We start from the raw sequence: 19,430 nt of genomic DNA, 5'->3' as shown, positions 1-19,430 counted from the left end.
CCGTGACTGCATGCAGATCACGAATTGTATTAAGACAGGCGACGTGTATTAAAATTTTTTGTAGGACGAAGTTTCATAGGTAACTTCACCACTTAGTATTTAAAAAAAAACCATTGACGGTTTCACTCGTCGATTTAATTATCGCCATTTCCTATAAACGATCCCAATCTTTTTTTTTATCTATCTCAAAAATGGACCAATCAGAACAAAGGTTTTTAGCCGCGCTTACAATTAAGTTATTTTAATTGCTTCATTCTCGGAATCAGATTGACCATTGAGATAGGGATCGTTTATTGAAAACGGCTGTTAATCGTTCGATTTACAATCCTAAATAAATGACCTTTGTATTTAATTTTAGATGCCTAACATTCAAATAAAACAAATTCTATTTTACAATATTTATTTCTTTTTACAACCCATCTTATGCTTCAATATTTCCACCGGCGTCAAATATAATGTCTCACTACAATTTTCGCACTTAAAATCTATCGCGTTGAGCTTATTTTCTCGCACCACTTTTGGAGTTTCTGGTTCTTTCTCGACTGTTCTAGATGAGCAGGTGAATTGCGTGTGCTGCAGTCGTTCTACCGGTGAGAGGCAGACCGTAAGGTCGCATTTCGAACATTTCCACGGCAAACTGTATGTTTGTTCATAGCTGTTGTAACTCCAATCTGTGTCCACCACACTGTGTAGATACAATAATTATGTAACTTTATCTTGACAAAAGTAAATCTCGCATTAATAAAACAAAGCCTGATTAATTTTAAAGGTTATGTTTTACAGCATATAATTAAAAGTAGTTTTTAAAAATATTTTTTTATTTACTTATATTTTTTTTTATTAATTTAAATAACTTGTAAGGATGCGGGGCGATATGGTTATAATATTTATTTTGTCATAATCGAGAAATCAGTACGGCAAAAAAGGCGGTTCTGCTCTATTATATAGCCAACTAGATCAACTTATCGTTCTGATTGCTGTTTATGAAACAAGAAAATGCAGTAATAATTTACGTAGATGTATGAAACCTAGATAGGAAGAAACTTCGTTTAACATACAAATCAAATCAAAAATAAAAAATTGGCCGCCTTTAACTTACTGCCCTCTCGATTACCACGGCAGTATTGTAGATATTCAAGAATATGCGTGTATAATGTATGAATATCATAGTAAATGTAAAGCAGAATTAATGCGATTCGCTTCTATTCGATTCGACGCGCCTAATCTACATTATCAGATCATTATGACAATTTTTAATTGACCTTCTTTCATATAATATTCGTACAAACGACATCTGTGTTAGCTTTTAGTTTCATGTAAATAAATAAATAATAATTGTAAATTAATAAATATTGATTTTAGGATATATAGAACCTTTTTAAATGTACCTACTTAACTTACAATTGAATTTAATTTTCAACTCTTCAACAAATGTCACAACAATATTTTTATATTAATCTGAATATAGTCTTACTTATAAACTTGTCTTAGCGTTAAGAGGTGGTTAGAAATTGCTTAAATAGCTGTCAAAAACACCGGTTCCTAGTTTAAGCCTTATTAAGAGGCAAGATGGCGGGTTTCGACTTACAGCTGATCGAGTAAATTTGTGTTTTAACTAAGCATAGCTTTGCGAAAATTTTATAAATAAGGGCCGTTCAAGTATTACGTAACGCAATTTTTGAAGATTTTTGAGCCCCCTACCCCCTGTGTAACGCGTCGTAATGTTTTCTGTACGCTCCCGCCATCCCTCCTAAAAGTAATGTAACTTTAACATACATACATATAACATCACGCATTTATCCCCGAAGGGGTATGCAGAGGCGCAACCAGGGCACCCACTTTTCGCCAAGTATGTGCCGCCCCATGATGTGATAGGGGGCGAGCCTATCGCCATATCGGGCACAAATTCCAGACTCCGGGCTGATACTGAGCAGAAAAAACCCAAATATCACTTTGCCCGACCCGGGATTCGAACCCAGGACCTCAGAGCGCTATTGTACCGGGCATGCAGTACAACTACGCCACCGAGGCAGTCACTTAAAAGTGTACACTTTAAAGTGTAATTTTTTTAATATTCACAATTATATTACGCAAAATACCGGAAAGTCGCTAAAATACATTTGTTATTGTTTTAAAAAAAAACATATGTTTAAAATGTTCAAACGACATTGAACATTTTTAACATGTTTTTTTTCACTCAAGCGTCTTTTTTCCGCTGTAAGCTTTCGTGGTACTTAATTGATAAATAAATAAATAACACTTTGTACCAGACACCCTTCCCGCTACTGTAACGCATCGTAACGTTTTACAAGCCCCCCCTTCCCTCCAAATTGCGTTACGTAATACTTGAACGGTCCCTACGACTGTATGATGATCATGATTTTTTTTATATACCAACCAGTTATAAACAACGTTGTCGGTGACATACACGCCACCTTTCTTCTCGTTGGGGTGACACGCGTAACCCTCGTCGAATGGATTCGGATCGACGTTCGCATGCGCCTCATCAGCACCCTGGTACAGGACCTTGAGGTCACCTGCTCGAAATAAATCATGGAAATATACAAGCGTCAATATAGAAAAATAAATTGTCAAGAGATTGATTTATGGATAGTTAAATAGAATTTATTAAAACATAAATTAATTTAAAATATTAGTCATATAAAAAAATATATGTTTCATCTTTGTATTCAGCCAGTTTTTTTTGTGTCCGAAGGCTGACGACCTAACGGTCAACCTGATAGTCAATGGTTTCCGTCGTTCATGGACGTCAGTAATACCAGAGGAACGCACACCGCTGCCTACCACAAAAAGTTTTTAACACCATTTGATGGAGGATGAGTAATTTTTTTTTACACGCACGGCAGTCACGCCACTGCATCTGATGGTTATTAAGTGGGGTCCAATAGAATGTCAACTGACGAGAGATTACCCCTCGACAGTCGACATAATTATGCCGGCCTGTTTCGGATATACACCGGCTGATCCCGGAACGACACTTACGTGAGCCACTATGGCGGGTTTAACACCCTGTGTACGGTGGTCGCTATCCGCTATATAAAATATATGCTACCAGAGAGTGTTGTTTGTGGTCACCTTTTTGAACATACCTGGCAATAGCCGCTTGATGGTATAATAAACTTGGCTGTTCATATAAGAGCTGATATCGCATGACAAGTCGTGTTGCAGCTCTTCATACGATAACTTTGTCGTCCGCTGTTTCTCTAATTCGCCTTCCACTGACTTTTGCTGGGCTTGCATCTGAAAGTTAAATATTCAAAATAACTACCAGATTTAATTAGGAAGGAAAATAAAATATAGTACTTAAATATAGTGTAGTTGTGTAATTATAATTTACTTTGTTTTCAGAAATTAACAATTTATGCTACCTCAGTGTCGTGCGCGGTACATCGGTCTAAGGTACTGGGTTCGAATCCCAGGTTGGGCAGTGTCATGCGGTTTCTCTACTCAATATCAGCTCGGAGTCTGGAATTAGTGCACGATATGGCGACAGGCTCGCACTCTATCACATTATGGGACGGAACATATAGGCGAAAAATGGTTGCACCTCCGCAACCTAGAAAGCGTGACGTGTGTATGTAAGATTATACTAACACACACACAAACACATATTTTTCTACATAGGATAGATATCTTGTAATGACTATGGGTGATAAAATAAAAAAAAAAAAAAAACAAAATAGTAAGGTTCGTTTTGCAAGCAACGCCCAACCTATTATGCTAACACTTGTTATGCAGGTAATCAATTAACTAAAACAGGGTACGAAGTAACTAAAACCTGCCAATAAAAACGCCTCGAAAAGGTCAAAATTAATTTTACGACGAATAATGCTAGAGCCCTCGCTCTAATTATGTGCAATTAATACTAAGATGTCCGGTAGACTGAAATGTTTCATTTGTAATTTCAGAAATATTAGACGTTTATTAATTATAGTAACATGAATCATAAGAACAAATACAAATTATCGTGAGGTTTAAATGTAAAAAATTAAATTGTTCAAATATATAACGCTCTCTTAATAAAACAATGGCCTATTCCAAAATTTGTAATTTGTGGGAATTGTCAAAAATCTCATTTCTGTTTGCGACCGTTTTTTTAAGTTGCTATAAAATTGAAATTGTTAAAGATAAGTCAAAAATGAAAGCTATAGCATGAAAATAAAAGGAAAAATAAAAAAGGTCGCAAACAGAAATGTGTTTTTGGTCGACTCCCAGAAATTAACAATTTTGGAATAGGTCGTTATTCTATTAAGAGAGCGATAATTTAGAGCAAAAAATATATTATTACTAGCATTTGCTCGCGATTTCTCGAGTGCGTGCATGCGTGTGCGTGCGTGCGTTCGTGCGTACGTGCGTGCGTTCGTGCGTGCATGTGTGTGTGTAAATCATATCCAATAGTTTACCTGCTAGCCGGCTGTTTATCAACGCGTCCCACCTCCGTCGCAGTTTAACAGCTTTCAGTAACAAATTTAAACCAGTTTCGGGATACGGAAATTCTAGTAGCAACCATGAGTCGCACACTATTCTGTAAAAATATATTTTTTTAACACTAAGCGAAAATCATTTCCATAAATTTTATACATTACCATAGGCATATTGCTGACTCACTAGTACAAGGTCCTATGTTAATTTTTACTTATATTGCAAAATTTAAATTACAAATTTTCATACATAAAAAATTAGAAAAAAACTTTAATTCGAGGTTCCCCTTCATTTATTTCTTGATTATTGGAGATTTTCACTGTAAAAGACATAGAACCTTGTAATAGTGAGCTAGCGATATGAGAGAGAAAAGGAAAGAGATAGACATTCACATACACTTATTTTTAACCCCTCGACGCCAGGAAGGGTGTTATAAGTTCAAGATTTGTATCTGTATTTGTCTATGGCATTGCAGGTCCCAAACGAATGGACCGATTTTGATGCTTTTTGTTTGAAAGCTGATGTGATGGAGTTTGTTTTTGAATTAATCAATAAAAATCTGCTCAGGCGTATGAAGATCAGCTCATTTCCTTACTTTCCTTAATTTTTTATTTAATTTCTCTTTAAGATTACTTATAGTGCTAATAAAATCTAAAAAAGAAACGACACAGTAATCGCTTCATTACATTATTACTTCTACTTACAAATGGCGATTGAGAGTACAACACAATTCTTACCTGGTAAATCCAATATTGGTGTCGATGGAGTGCGCGAGCAGTAACAGAGTCTGCGCGGCCGGCATGCGCATAGAGTTCACTATGTAAGGCTTTGTAGTTTCCAACAGCGACCTGGAGATGAAAATATACATATATAACTTAAAGATATACATAACATCACGCCTTATTCACGTTTTTTTTTTAGTTACAGACACCACAGTCCACACCGGGGGGACGAGCGAACGGGATACTTCGAACCCTCCGGCTTAACGACTGCAGAGCCCTGGAGGAAGAGAGGAAGAGGAGAAATAGGGGGGGGGAAAGAAGGGGGAAGGAAAAGGACCATACTAAGATGGGCGGAGTGAAGAGGAAGGGAAATGTTCAACGAGTCCCTGTTAGACCCCCATGTGAACTTGCAACCATGGAGGTATAGACACGCTCTGTGTGTCTAGGTCCGCGACAAATGTCCCCCCATGCATGGGCGTACATTTGGTGTGGAGACCAAGCGCACAAGAATTGCCTCGGGGGGATACCTTTTTCACGGTTAGGCAATGATGAATTGATGACAACACCCAAATTTCCCCTATATACCTAACATAGGCGAAATGTGTGTGTGTTGGCATCTTCTCCCGGGGCAAGCCTATTGCCAAACCGGACACTATTATCGACTACTGCTATTCAAAACAAACATATTTGTAGCACAAACAGTCCAAACCAATAATCATAATTGCACAACCCAGTTGAATATTATGCAAATCACGGATCGATAAAAATAAAGACCCAGAGTTGATCTGCCACATTGATACCAAATTCGAGATCTCCATGCAACAGTACCACGTCACTGAGTCAGTCATCATCATTTCAGCCGGGAATCGTCTACTGCTGGACATAGGCCTCTGTTGAGCGCCATAGGGACCGGTTCTGGGATCCTCATCCATCGGACTCCGGCGACCCTCACCAGGTCGTCGGTCCATCTCGGGGGGTCTACCATACGGCTTCCGGTTCGTGATTGCCACTCCAGAACTTTTCCGCTGGGTCTGAGTCTTTTACTGACTCAGAAATTGTTGGAATAGGGGACCGGACAGGTATTACCAAAAAATCTGAAATTCAGTTTAAAGTAAAGTTTGTAATATTAAAAATATTATCTCATATTTGTTTTTGTAAAAGAGTTGTGATTTGTATTTTTAAATCAATAAATAAAATACAATAATTATAATATTTTTAGTCTATTCTTTACGGCAAATGAAACACCACAATCACGGCGCATGACGTCACACGTGGGTAAAATGTAAACAAACAGACGTCATCTGGATGTCATACCGCGTTGTGTTATTTTAATGCTTTAAAGGTGTTTTTTGACACAGAACTGCTCTTATAATTAATATTAATTTACATGGGACGTTGTTACTATCTTCCAGCTTAACGTTTACAGATTGTTTAATCGTTAATCATAATGGACCGCAAAAAATATCGTTGGTGCGTCGTACCTGAATGTAATAATACTTCTATATCTTTACCAAACAAATTATTTATTGATGTACCACGAAAAGCAGATATACGAATAAAGTGGTTGCAGTTAGCAAGACGAACCTACGACGGAATGTCTGCAGACTCACCGATTTACTTCTGTGAGGATCACTTTGATGTAAGTAAATAAAAAAAAATATGGTTTGAGATGTATTTATTATAGTATGTATTATAGTTATGGTTATGAGATGTATTTATTTATGTTTTAGCTGCCACATGATATGGAATAGAATATTTATTTATATACAATTCTGGTTGTTACACAGTAACCTCAGATTGCCTGAGATTAACACGGTCTATGCAGTGTTGCCAGATCATAATTTCTCTTTACCCCAGGATTATTTGGATTTTAAAATTTTACCCTTAAACCAATCATAAATAATTCGGTACTTTTTTTCTATATCCTTATCTATGCAGACGCCACTTCTTTCTTCACTTCCACTTCAATAATTATTAATTTAATTATCTCATTTTATTAGGAACAACTAGCTGTACACGAAAATTGTATTGAATAAAAAATTATAATTGTTTCATGGCCTACAATTTTTGTAGGAAACATCTTTCTCTTAGCTCAATATTTATTACAATACCGTGAAACAATAGCTTTAATACCTTAACTCGTAGAATTACCCCAAAAATTACCATAAAACAAATACCCTGCTGATTCAGTTTTACCCTAAATCTAGGGTAAATAACCCTAATCTGGCATTATTGAATCACTGTCCAAATGACAAGACTTGTCAAGTTGCTTTATCCACGTATGACGTCACACGAGACGAAATGACATAATGTAGCGTTTGCGCGGGAATTATAGCTATTTAACGTTTAGGCATGGTTTTATGTACTTTTTAAGCTTTATTTGTGCAAAATCCTATTTTTCTTGGCTATTTATATCCACAATGATCAATTTAAAACACCTTCTGAAAATTTGTCCGGTCCCCTATTTAAATATTATAATACAAATAATTAATCTATATTATTTTGTATTTATCTTATTAGAAACCTTCGTGCTTGATATTTATCTATGTTTTTATGCAGTTTATGGTTGTACGTAACTGTCACGTAAGCTTTTCAAGTGATTGACAAAAATATAAAATTTAAATATAATTTATTCAGTTTTTGTCTTTAACCTTATTTGACATAGAAATGAGATGGAAACTCACAAATAGCACAATATCTGATGCCGGTCCGATAGTGGCAAGCGGCTCTTGTACCCGGCGGGCGCGTCCGTGTGTATGTCCGCCTCCGTGAGCTGCAGCGCGCGCGGCTGCTTGCCGAAGTACGACGCGGGGTGCACGAACACGAACGGCTTACTCCACGTGTGGTACAGCTGCTCGGATGGCGACTGGAAACAGAATTGGAAATGGTTATATAAATGAGAGGAAGAGAGAGCTAGGCTAGTGTAAGAGATGAGACTCTGTGGCGGTACAGATAGTGCATATACCGCCATCTTGTCAACATCGCCGGAACTGCAAGAGGATCTATGCAGTGACACAACTGTAGTGATATCACACAGCAATCACGACAGATGGCGACATCGATCCTGAATTACGCTTGCACAATTTGCGCGGCGTGCAGCATATATACCACCTCCGGATAGGAACTGTAGGAGGGGCCGCGGCCGGTCACAAGCAACATATGCCTGACTGGAAATCTTCCCCTTCCATAGAAGAACGTAACCATCTGTTCCTCTACAGTGGCGTTAACCTTTACGCCGCTAGAACTCCATAAACAGTAGCAATATTACTAAAATTATGATTACGAGCACCCCATGACTTCATCTTATTACTGCTGATTCTTACCTTGCAATGATTGAACTCGTCCGCTACAGCAATCTGAGGGTATAACGCTCTGCACAGGACAAGCTAAAACACAAAACAGTTTTTATTATTTCCTATTAATTAATATATATAATTTCCTTTTTCATCATTCTCTCTTATTCCATCCAATAGTTGTCTGTAAGGGATTGCCTCGAGCGATAAGACCGCCAATTGTACCTTCTTTCAGCCTTTATTCTTTTAACATTAAGGACAGTGTTTTGTTTATGGTGTACAATAAAGCTATGGAATAAATCAATAAACAAATATTTTTTTTTATATCAACACGACAAAGTTACTCATTGCACCTGATGGTAAGTGGAGTGGGGTCAATAGAATGTCGACTGACGAGAGATGATTACCCCTCGACAGTCGACACAATTATGCCGGCCTGTTGGAACCGGATATACACAGGCTGATCCCGGAACGCGGCACTTATCTGGCCACTACGGCGGGTTTTAACACTGTGTATGGTGGTAGCTATCCGGATATAAAATATATCCTACTACAAAAAAACGAATACACGATGAATGGCCTTTGATAAGCCAACGTAAAATTATTTATCAACTGACTGAATTAAACGACAAACAGACATTCCAAAATACCTTTAACATAACCAAATCTCGTCCGCTCGAAGTGCTCGAGCCGCTTATAAGCGCTTGTATCCTCGACGCGTCATTGGTCATACGAAACTCTATATCGCGTATGTCCAAATCATTGTCATCGTCATTCGCTCGCTCGTCCACTATCTCCCACGAGTCCATTTTGAGACGTTTCTTTCGCTTTAAATCTTCGGCCGCTTTCTGTTTGTATTGCCTGAAATATACAAAGTTTTTTTTCGTAAGGATTAGACAAGACAAAATTCTGGTAGGAAGTTGTTTTAAAAAGTTGCCTCGCCCTAACTATTATGTTAAGAAAAAACAACTTTTTATGTTCTTTCCAGAAACCCACGAGCGAGGTGAAAATGTCAACCGGTCTGATTGTGACTAAAGTTCTTTAGCTTTAAATTAAAGGCTTTAATTAAAAGCATTTTAGCGAAGAGGGCCGATAATTCGAAAACAAAAGTTGGTATAAACAAATTGTGGTCTGTAGTTACCTTCTCATATCCTTCAACTGTTTTAACTGTCCGTGTCGAAGCGCTCTCTCCGCGGACGACATCGTCTCCGGTTCCTGAGTTTCCATCAGATTATTGTCCTGAAATAAAAATATGATTTTGTAATACAATTTCGAAGGCTTTGCATGATAGGTCTTTCGCAGGCGAACATGGTTTAGTAAGGAAATAAATATATGTGATTTTATAAGACGATTTCGAAGGCTCTAGGTAGATAGGTAGTATACAGATCTCATTTAGTAAGTCTAATTCTGCTTCTAAGCAACAGCATGCACTGATTTAAAGAACATTGTATATGTAACATTGTAATATTGTAATTACTGAACATAATGATGATATCTAATTTAATACTAGTAATACTAGTAAACAGCTTATACGTCATTTCATCCACAAAGGCTGCAGCGGGGTGAAGGGACTGATCCAAGACTCAATGCTATCTGTCGTAGTGTGAGTGGACTCACGCTGCTCACACACACTGTCAACGATTAGGGAAAGTAGTGGGGCGCGTCTTCGTACACGAAAAACTATCTTAAAAACATTGTAGCGGCTTATAGGTAGGTAGTTGATTTCCCCTAGGGAAGAGGAAGATCTCCAGTCAGGCAGATGTTGCTTGTGGCCGGCCGCGGCATCTCCAACGGTTCCTATTCGGAGGTGGTATATGCAGCGTGTCGCTCAAATTCTGTAATCGCAATCCAGGATCGTTTATCGCCATCTTGCGTGATTGCTATGCGATAAATCACTACTGTTGTGTCAATACCACGTAGGTCTTCTCCTAGTTCTATAGATGTTGACGAGATGGCGGTATGTATACTAATAGGGGACCGGCCTATGCTTGATTTTGTACATTATTCTATATCTAATGGTTAATAATACGAAAAAGAAGCACTCCTGCGAAAACTGCATAAAAATGGTTAAAAAATGAGCGAGTAATTCATATTTAAAATATTGTAATGTGCAGAAGTGGGCGTGATGTGGGGATATCGCTTCATCTCTTTCTTTCGCACGCGTCTTAATTCCCGATGACGTCACATGCGGGTATTTCGTCTCTTTTCTGTTTCTTGTTAATTACCCCTTCCATCGAAATTCAAAGACTTATAACTTGTTGATTTTTAACGGATTTTAATAATTCCTTCTGTGTTATAATTTATATTATGTAAATATTTGATAATAGTAAAGAACAAAAATTAGTCCGGTACCCTATTGTACTGCCACGACGTTATTCATAATTCATATTTATTCGCCAATAGTCTAGATGAGGTCATAACGTATTAGAATGACGATCGTATTGCCACGAAGTGATTTATAACAAAACCCGACCTGCAACAGTCCCCGTAGCTGTGCGGCGAGCTTGGTGAGTTCGTACAACCGTTGCTGCTCGACGCCGCGCCGCGAACACCACGCGCCACTACCTCTGCCCTCCGACTTCACTCGCAACCACGCGCAGTACAACGACACTAGTGTGAGAGGGTCGCCGTGATCGGATTCGTCTGGTTTGCGGGCGTTCTGTGAAGCACAAAAATACACTTTATTACTTTTTACTGTGGACTAAAATGAAGCGGATATAGGAAAGTTGCATGAACAATATTGTTTTATAGTAAATAAAAATAATGTCTTTAGTTTTAAGTAATTAATATAGTCGCTGCGAAATCTGGTCAGCTTAAAACAATTGCCTTATTAAAGTAGTTTGCTTGTAGAAAAAATAAAAGCATAAAAAACCGCAGCAGTACACCGGCTCAAAAGACTAGTGCCACAAACCTAAAAAGTAAAAAAGAATTACCTCACATTCAAAATCCCGATGCGCGTTCCTTGTGAATATAGATCTAACTCCGAGCGCCGCAGTCAATGCTAACGCCGAGTCCCGTTTGTGGGCAGGCAGAGTTGCACTCCCTATTACTAGCGCTTTGGCAAGCGATACTTCTATTGGTAAGTTAGCAAGTACCTTGCCTAATGATGTAAGTTTTCATTAAACGTTAGCGCACCCTGAAAATATATATATTTAAATTATTTCTTATGTTTACGCGAATGTTAGACATGTAAATAATACTATTTACGGATTTTATCTAAGTTATTAATATTATTTATTTTCTCCCGACGTTTCGATGATTTCGCTGCCTTCATAGTCACGGGGCGGACTGAACTGTTGGTTACCCGCAAGTCAAAGTTACAAAATTAATTAATTATACAATTTTTAAAAAATATTTTTTAGCTGTTGACTGTGTGATCTACGCAGAATAAGCTCACAGTGTCTAAGTCTAGCATCCGGTCTTTTGGGTTCCGATTTGATTAAATGTAGAACTAGATCCCAGGCTTGTACAAGCTTCCAACCATCTTCTCTATTGAAATTCTTGATTTAAACAATTTTAATAGCCTCGCGAATCATCCTTGACAATAATTTGTGGCTTGTCTAGTCGCAGATAATGATTGGAGCCTCCTTCAGTGTTCATCGACTACAGACTTCGTAGAACGGCGGTGTTTTACGTTTGTTAATTATGTTATTTTACGCCAGTTCCTATATTGAGTGCGTGAGCAGTATGAGGACACACACACTACGATAGACAGCGTCGAGGTTGAGGCTTGGATCAGTCCCCTAACCCTGCAACACCACGCAACACCATGGTACAAATGTGGTGGAGCGCGTCTTCGTGTATGAAATGACTTATAGTATAGTAAAAAGTCGTAAATGAGTCACCAATGACGACTATGTTTATGTAAAAAACTAACCAGTTTTGCTTACCAACTCATTTATACCCACTTTTATGGTGTTTACCACACAGTCTTTTAATGTTGTTGAGGTTGAGTTGAAGTCAAAGACGATCACTTAGCGTTGTTTATTTGAGTTCACAAAAGTTGATTGTTAAAAATAGTTAAAATATAAGTAATATTGATTGCATGAATGCGTTAGGTGAATTGACGTGAATACATTGATATAATGAAAATGACATAGTAACGTAAAATGCTGACTCGCCCGTGCAACTATAGGTACACGGCGAGTTACAATGTGAGGTTTGTATAGCATAAACCGTATACCACTTATATTTCATAAATCGCATGAAACATATATTTCTGAAGCAAACAGACCAAACAAAGCTAAGCTCTACATACATGTTGCTTCAACTCGAGAAGGGCATTTTCGATAGCCTCCTCTGGTGGCGCGTCGATAAACGGGAACCGTCTCACATCATTCACTCCCAACGAACTCATGAGCAACAGTATCGACGCTAGCGGCACTCTCGATATCTCCGGAGTACTGAACGCGTCCATATCAGAGTATTGCTGTTCTGAATATATTCGATAGCAGACTCCAGGACCTGAGAAAACAGTACGGCGATTTAAAAAACGTTCTGAGATAACAAACACAATAATAATAATAATAAGCCCGCAGGGGCGGCTTTGTGGCGAGCCGACGGTGAGTGGCGACACCGCGTTCCCTGATTCCGTGGGGGCTAAATGAGACCCCCTGACCCTTGGCTTGCCTTAACTGGCCGGCTAGGGGTGGAAGTCGCAAGAGCTAAGAACCTCAGCTCCAGGGTGGAAGTGCTCAATCTGCGTAATAGCGAGGAAACCCGCTCCGGGACGCGATAGCGACCCGCGATGGTGAAATCGGTGCACACCTCTCGACACCCTTAAGCCACCCACACCGGTGTTGCGTCCTTGGCTTACGCCACTTATGGGATGCCCATCTAGTGGGGGCAAGTCACCGCCTGCCTTGAATACATAAGATTGAGACATTTTACTTGGCAGGCGTCCCGTTGTCTCAATCAATAGCCCAGCAACCAGTCCAGCTAGATCCCATCCATAGACCCAGTATAATTCACATCTTTTCTGCAATAGTCCCTGCACCTTGCAAGCGCTGTCTTTGGCTGTATTTCCTCCATAAGTATAGACAGAGAGAGTACTCGCAAGGTGTATAAACCCCAACTAGAGTAATGTATCTTAAAGGGGCCTCTACGTGTTGGATCCATGTCCCCTCGCAAGCCTTCCAAAAGGACCGGCCTTTATGCCGTGATTTCCCGCAGGAAAGATACAACATAATAATAATAATATCAGCCCTGTATTATATACTTGCCCACTGCTGAGCACGGGCCTCCTCTACTGCTGAGAGGGATTAGGCCTTAGTCCACCACGCTGGCCTAGTGCGGATTGGTAGACATCACACACCTTCGAAATTCCTATAGAGAACCTTTCAGATGTGCAGGTTTCCTCACGATGTTTTCCTTCACCGTTAAAGCGAATGATAAATTCACAAAGAATACACACATGATTTTTTAGAAAAGTCAGAGGTGTGTGCCCTTGGGATTTGAACCTGCGGACATTCATCTTGGCAATCCGTTCCACACCCAACTAGGCTATCGCCGCTTCAAACACAATAAAAAAGAAAAATACAGTGAATTAGAGATCCTCCTCCTTTTTTTAAGTCGGTTAAATATATATTGTAAATAAGCTGCGATAGCGTGGTTGGTGGAAGAACGGACTGTAGAAACGAATGTCTGCGGGTTCAAAACCCAAGGGCACCTCTGACTTTTCTAAATGTAAGTAGTCTTTGTGAATTATCGCTTGCTTTAATACCGAAGGAAAACATCTTAAGTAAATTTGCATACCTGAAAAGTCCTCTTATTTGAAAAGTATGTGAAGTCTGCCAATCCGCACTAGGCCAGCGTGGTGGACCACACCCTAATCCCTCTCAGTAGAAGAGAAGCCCTAATAATAATAATAATCCCTCTCAGTAGAAGAGACCGATGCCCAGTGAAATTAAAATAAAAACATACCTGTTCTTCCAGCGCGACCCTTCCTTTGATCGGCGCTGGCTTTCGATATCCAAAACTCCTTTAAACGCTGCATTTTCGTGGTGGAGTCATAACTCATTTCTTTTACCTATCATCACAAAATAATATAGTTATAAAAACGTAAACAAGTATCGATTTTCTTTTATTTCTGACTAGCTATTGCCCGCGGCTCCGCAATCAGAATAAATGTAGCTTCCCGTCAGTGAAATTATTTTCATAATCGGTAAGTATACAAACCAATAAACAAACAAAAAACTCACAAACCTTTCCTTCATAAATGACCCTAACTCCATAACTAATGGAGATAAGTAATTATTTTAAATAGCATAATATTTTTTTAAGAAATAAATAAATTACCTTTCCAGAATCTATGACAAATCTGATCCCATCTATAGTAACAGATGTCTCTGCTATATTCGTCGATACTATGCATTTTCTAACGCCCTCTGGTGGATAGTCGAATACCTAAAATTCACATAATTTTTTACATTATATATTTTTTACAGTTGCGCTATTTAAATAAACAGACACATTCATAAAAGATTTCAATAAACAATCCCAATTATAATGTTCAATCTAATACTGAGAATAAAGCAACACTGGAACAAAAAAAATAAAGGAATAAAAATAAGAGGAGTTTGTTTTTTAACTTTATTATAGGTACCCTAGTAATATTTTGATCCTAGCATCCTAGCGTTGGGGCCCGCTAAGTAGTATTCATCTCTCAATCGCTCGGAAATATCGACTGGAATTGTTTATTGAAATCGGTCATAGACATACAAAGTTGCTATTCGAAAATTATTAGGCGCTTTTGTACATAAATGTATGTATCTTTGAAAAAAATATGTGCCAATTCCTCATACGAATAAGTGCAGTCAGAAGAAGACAAAATATTACCTTGTCTTGTTCAGCTAAAGACAGCGCACTGTGCAACGGCAGCACTATCCAATTCTTAGATTTCTCCGCATACTGCTGCGCCGCGTCGCATATCGTCGTTATCTCCTGTACTCCGGACATGAAGATCAATAGATCACCTCTCTCGTCACCTGTCAATTATAATCATAGTATTTGTAGATATATATAACTATAAATTTAATTGAGTTAAAAAAAAGATAAAGGATAGCAGTCGTATTGATATTTTTAAAGGGAGGGGAGGATTTATGGGTTCCTTACCAATAATTATAACTTCAATAACTTACTTGGGTATTTACTGTTGATTAGTTGCATGATCTGTATGTAAGGCTGAGGGTCAAGTCTGTCATCCCTAGTGGGTTTATCGTCTACCAATATTGGCTTATAATTCAGCTCAATAGAATATAAACGGCCTGGCACCTGAAATGAAATTTATTTATTTTTATATATTTATTTAGTATATCATTTTTTTAGATGAAAACTGCATAAAGAATATTATTAATTCACCATCTATGCTAGGTTATTCACATGTTAAGAACACCTTTAATATTGTTTTCGGTTTTTACACTTATCAAGAACAATGGTTCTAGTGCTTCAACTAGTTTGATTACAAATTTATTGACAGATATAGAGTCAATCATCCGAATTAATTGGAAGACATATGTTCGGAAACCTGGTCTATTTGGCTAATAGAACTGTATATTTCTATGTATGTACCAGTATACCAATAAAAAATATACATTTGTAGTATCAATCTTGTTTATCTGTGTGGTAAGAAGGAAATTAAGTATGGAAGGGTTAAGTAACAAAACTTGTTATTTAATCAATATGCTTTATGCAGAAGTCCTTATAGCCTGTCAAAGGGAACCTTCAACCAATCTGTTTGGTTAATCAATGTTCGAAATCAAATGTAAGAGCATAGACCTATTGTGTGGTTTAGCCTAATCTACTAGTTGTCCAAGAATAGATAGAAAAAAATTATTAGATGAAAGTCTGTATCAGGGATGTTATGGAGCTCCGTAACCGTAACCGAAACTATCGGATATCCGAAATAAAAATATATCCGTAAACGTAACCGTATCCGTTATAAAAGTTTCGGATAAGTTACGGATAATATGTTCCGACAGGTTTTGTATCACCGCTCCCGCGTTAATTTTGTATAGTTTGTTATTTTTAATCATAACATAATCTCATTCATAAATAGTATTTTATTTTATTTAGGAGTAGGTAGGTACTTAATTTAGGAAAGTGAAGGAAAAGTGTTGTGTTACGTACTTAATTGATTTATAAAAATGCGTCCAAAGTAATTTAATTTGGACAGTTTTTGATCAAGCTGAAGGTACTTTTGCAAAATGTACTTAAACAGTGTAATAAAAACTTTTCACAGAGGGGAGGTGGCACTAAATCAATGAAACTGCATCTCAAATTAAAACACAGAGGTCTTTCGAAAAACCCATGTCCCCCAATTAGTTTATCGATAATTAATAATTGACGATGCTGACGAACGATAGTTAGTAATCGTCGCCCTACTGTATTACATAATATTTTTATTTTACTTTAATCTAATATCCGTAACCGAAACTATCCGAAACTACCGGATAATCCGAAATAATTACATATCCGTAACCGTATCCGAAACCGATATAATTTTATTCCTATATCCATATCCGTATCCATATCCGAAATTTCATATCCATAACATCCCTGGTCTGTATGTATGTTTTGTGATAGGCATTCATATCCAAGTGCATAATATAAATAAAAGTATAACTTCTACTCACTTGTATAACCACAGCTGATTCAGCAGAAAAATAATCTTGAAATAGTTTGATGTTAATTGTGGCGGACATAAGTACCAACTTAATGTCGTTACGAGTGTGAATCAAACATTTCAACACACCCAACAGAAAGTCGCCCATTAGGTGACGTTCATGAATCTCGTCGAGAATAATCACATCATAAGAAGGTAAATTTTCTGATGACAGCTAGAATTAAAAAGAAATGTTTTAGTCTCACGCTATTGCCCTATTGGTGATGAGGTACAGCTGTGACATTGGTATGGCTGATTGCCATCTGTTATTATTCATAAATCTCGTCGAGAATAATCAACCAAGGTAATATTTTTGTTGAAAGTGAGAATTAAAAAAAAAATCTGTTTAATATCGCACTACAGGATCATTGGTGAGGAGGTTCAGCTGTAAAATTAGATTGCCTGAATGTATTTGCAGAAGTAAGTTAACTAATTCTGCTTTTTTCTTCAATATTTCATTTATTATTAATTTTAATAATTGAATGGTATTAAATTATTTATATCTGTCCCAACTGTTTGGTACACGCCTTCTCTACTAATGAAAGAGCTATTTGCATTAAATTGACATCTAGTTTGTTGAATAATATCACTCTCAGAATCAACAGTAATTCACAATTTTTTTGCTAGATTACCAAAAATAAAAATAGTTTATAATAGAACATAGTTACTGGTTACATTTTACCTGACCTGTCTTAGTAACAGTCCTTCAGTGATGAAACATATTTTTGTATCCGATGTCTTACTTTTTTCAAATCTTATCTGATACCCAACTTTTGATTCAAACTGTGTGAGCATCTCATATGCAACTCTTTTTGACAGGGACACGCAAGCTATCCTCCTTGGTTGAGTACATGCTGGAGATAAATTAATTAATAAAAAAACATAAATAAATTGTTTGAAAAAAGGAAGCGGTTCTTTATTCAACATGTATTTTATATTTGTTACCACAGGACTCTGTCATTAACCAATTTAGAAAATGAATTTTTAATTTAAACCATACTTCTAAATAGGTCCAGTATAATTGTTTTTATTTGTAGTATAAATGTTTTTATTTGAAAAGTAATTAATAGGCTATTATAGTAAGAAGCAAGAACTGATTTACAGTTTTTTTTTTTTTGGTAATGAAAATTTTAACAAACTTACCAATATTCTGGAATCCCGCCTCATGTAAATACTGGGGTACTTGTGTTGATTTACCACATCCAGTATCACCCGCGATAACCACAACCTTTTCATTTTGTACTGCTGACACAATTTCATGTCTGAAAAAAGGAGTTTTTATTGCTTATAATTTTTAAGATTTTGATCCACAAGAATAAATAATTAAAACACAAAATTATTTAAATTTGTAGAATATTTACAGATGCAATATTCAAAGTTAATTATGTAGAGGATTGCCATTGCCTTTGAGCAACTGTGGTTATTGAACTGACTACATACAAGATTCTGAATTCAAAGTAGTAAGTTCATTTACCTGTATTTAGCCACTGGCAACTCCTGTTGAGCTTGCCGCAGTTTCTTTAATTTTTCATATTTCTCTTTATTCTTAAAATCAATGTAAATCGACACCACATTTAAAAATGCTTCAAACAATTTTTTATCCAACCTCCTCTGCTTTTCAGAAGCTGTATCTACGAATTTTATGACTGTTATGAAATTAATGCAATTGAATTTGGAAAACTTTGAAGTGTCCGAATCATTTTGGACATCGACTATAGGTTTGCCGGCTTTCCTCATTGTAGCTTCGTATTTCTTTAGAAATACCCAAAAATCTTCCAAACTATTAACTACTGTGTTACTTTCATTGCTGTATAGCAATATTTTGTTTAGATCTCGTTTATAATTAAAGAAACTGAATTCTGTCTCGAAATTTTTAGATGTACTTTGAGTGGATGTGGGGCTAATTCTTGTGTTGCGGCGATCTTTACTAGGAGAAGTTAGGCGCCTCCTTTTTGTGTTATGGCGAGGACTAGGACTTCGCCCCATTTTGGTATTTCAAAAGAGAAGAAATTTATAGAAAATATAATTTAATGCACACTGTTTTTATTCTAGCTATCACCCAAATTAAACTATAAACTATATAGCTATTTGTACCTACTCGGCTTATCAGTGACACTTGTCAACAGCAGAGTCAACAGCTTGTCAAAGTTGTCATTTGTAACTTATTTTATGCAATCCGCAAGCAAGGAACTGGCGAAGATCTAAAATCATGCTGCCAAGTCATAAGTCAAAGTTGGATTTGCATAATGATTTCTCATGTTTACGCGAATGTTAGACATTTAAATTTAAATATTTTATGGCATAAAATAT

General features: G+C 37.1%; 1 protein-coding gene across 1 annotated transcript; it reads right to left on the bottom strand.

The window, feature by feature from the left end:
• Nucleotides 1-386: 386 nt before the first annotated feature.
• Nucleotides 387-19,247, bottom strand: LOC115445381 (probable ATP-dependent RNA helicase DHX34). The gene is given in 22 exon segments (XM_030171620.2): nt 387-685; nt 2,399-2,537; nt 3,111-3,246; nt 3,248-3,261; nt 4,425-4,546; nt 5,181-5,291; nt 7,850-8,031; nt 8,489-8,551; nt 9,109-9,319; nt 9,600-9,697; nt 10,932-11,117; nt 11,392-11,576; nt 11,579-11,594; nt 12,717-12,922; nt 14,381-14,486; nt 14,756-14,863; nt 15,296-15,444; nt 15,598-15,730; nt 17,092-17,295; nt 17,808-17,974; nt 18,264-18,382; nt 18,595-19,247. Coding segments are annotated over 22 exon segments (3,453 nt in total). The 5' UTR covers nt 19,107-19,247; the 3' UTR covers nt 387-399.
• Nucleotides 19,248-19,430: the final 183 nt, after the last annotated feature.

Source organism: Manduca sexta, chromosome 8 (assembly GCF_014839805.1).
Source record: "Manduca sexta isolate Smith_Timp_Sample1 chromosome 8, JHU_Msex_v1.0, whole genome shotgun sequence".
Classification (NCBI taxonomy): domain Eukaryota; kingdom Metazoa; phylum Arthropoda; class Insecta; order Lepidoptera; family Sphingidae; genus Manduca; species Manduca sexta.
The sequence above is the reverse complement of the archived record's forward strand: the minus strand, read 5'-3'. Positions and strand labels throughout refer to the sequence as shown.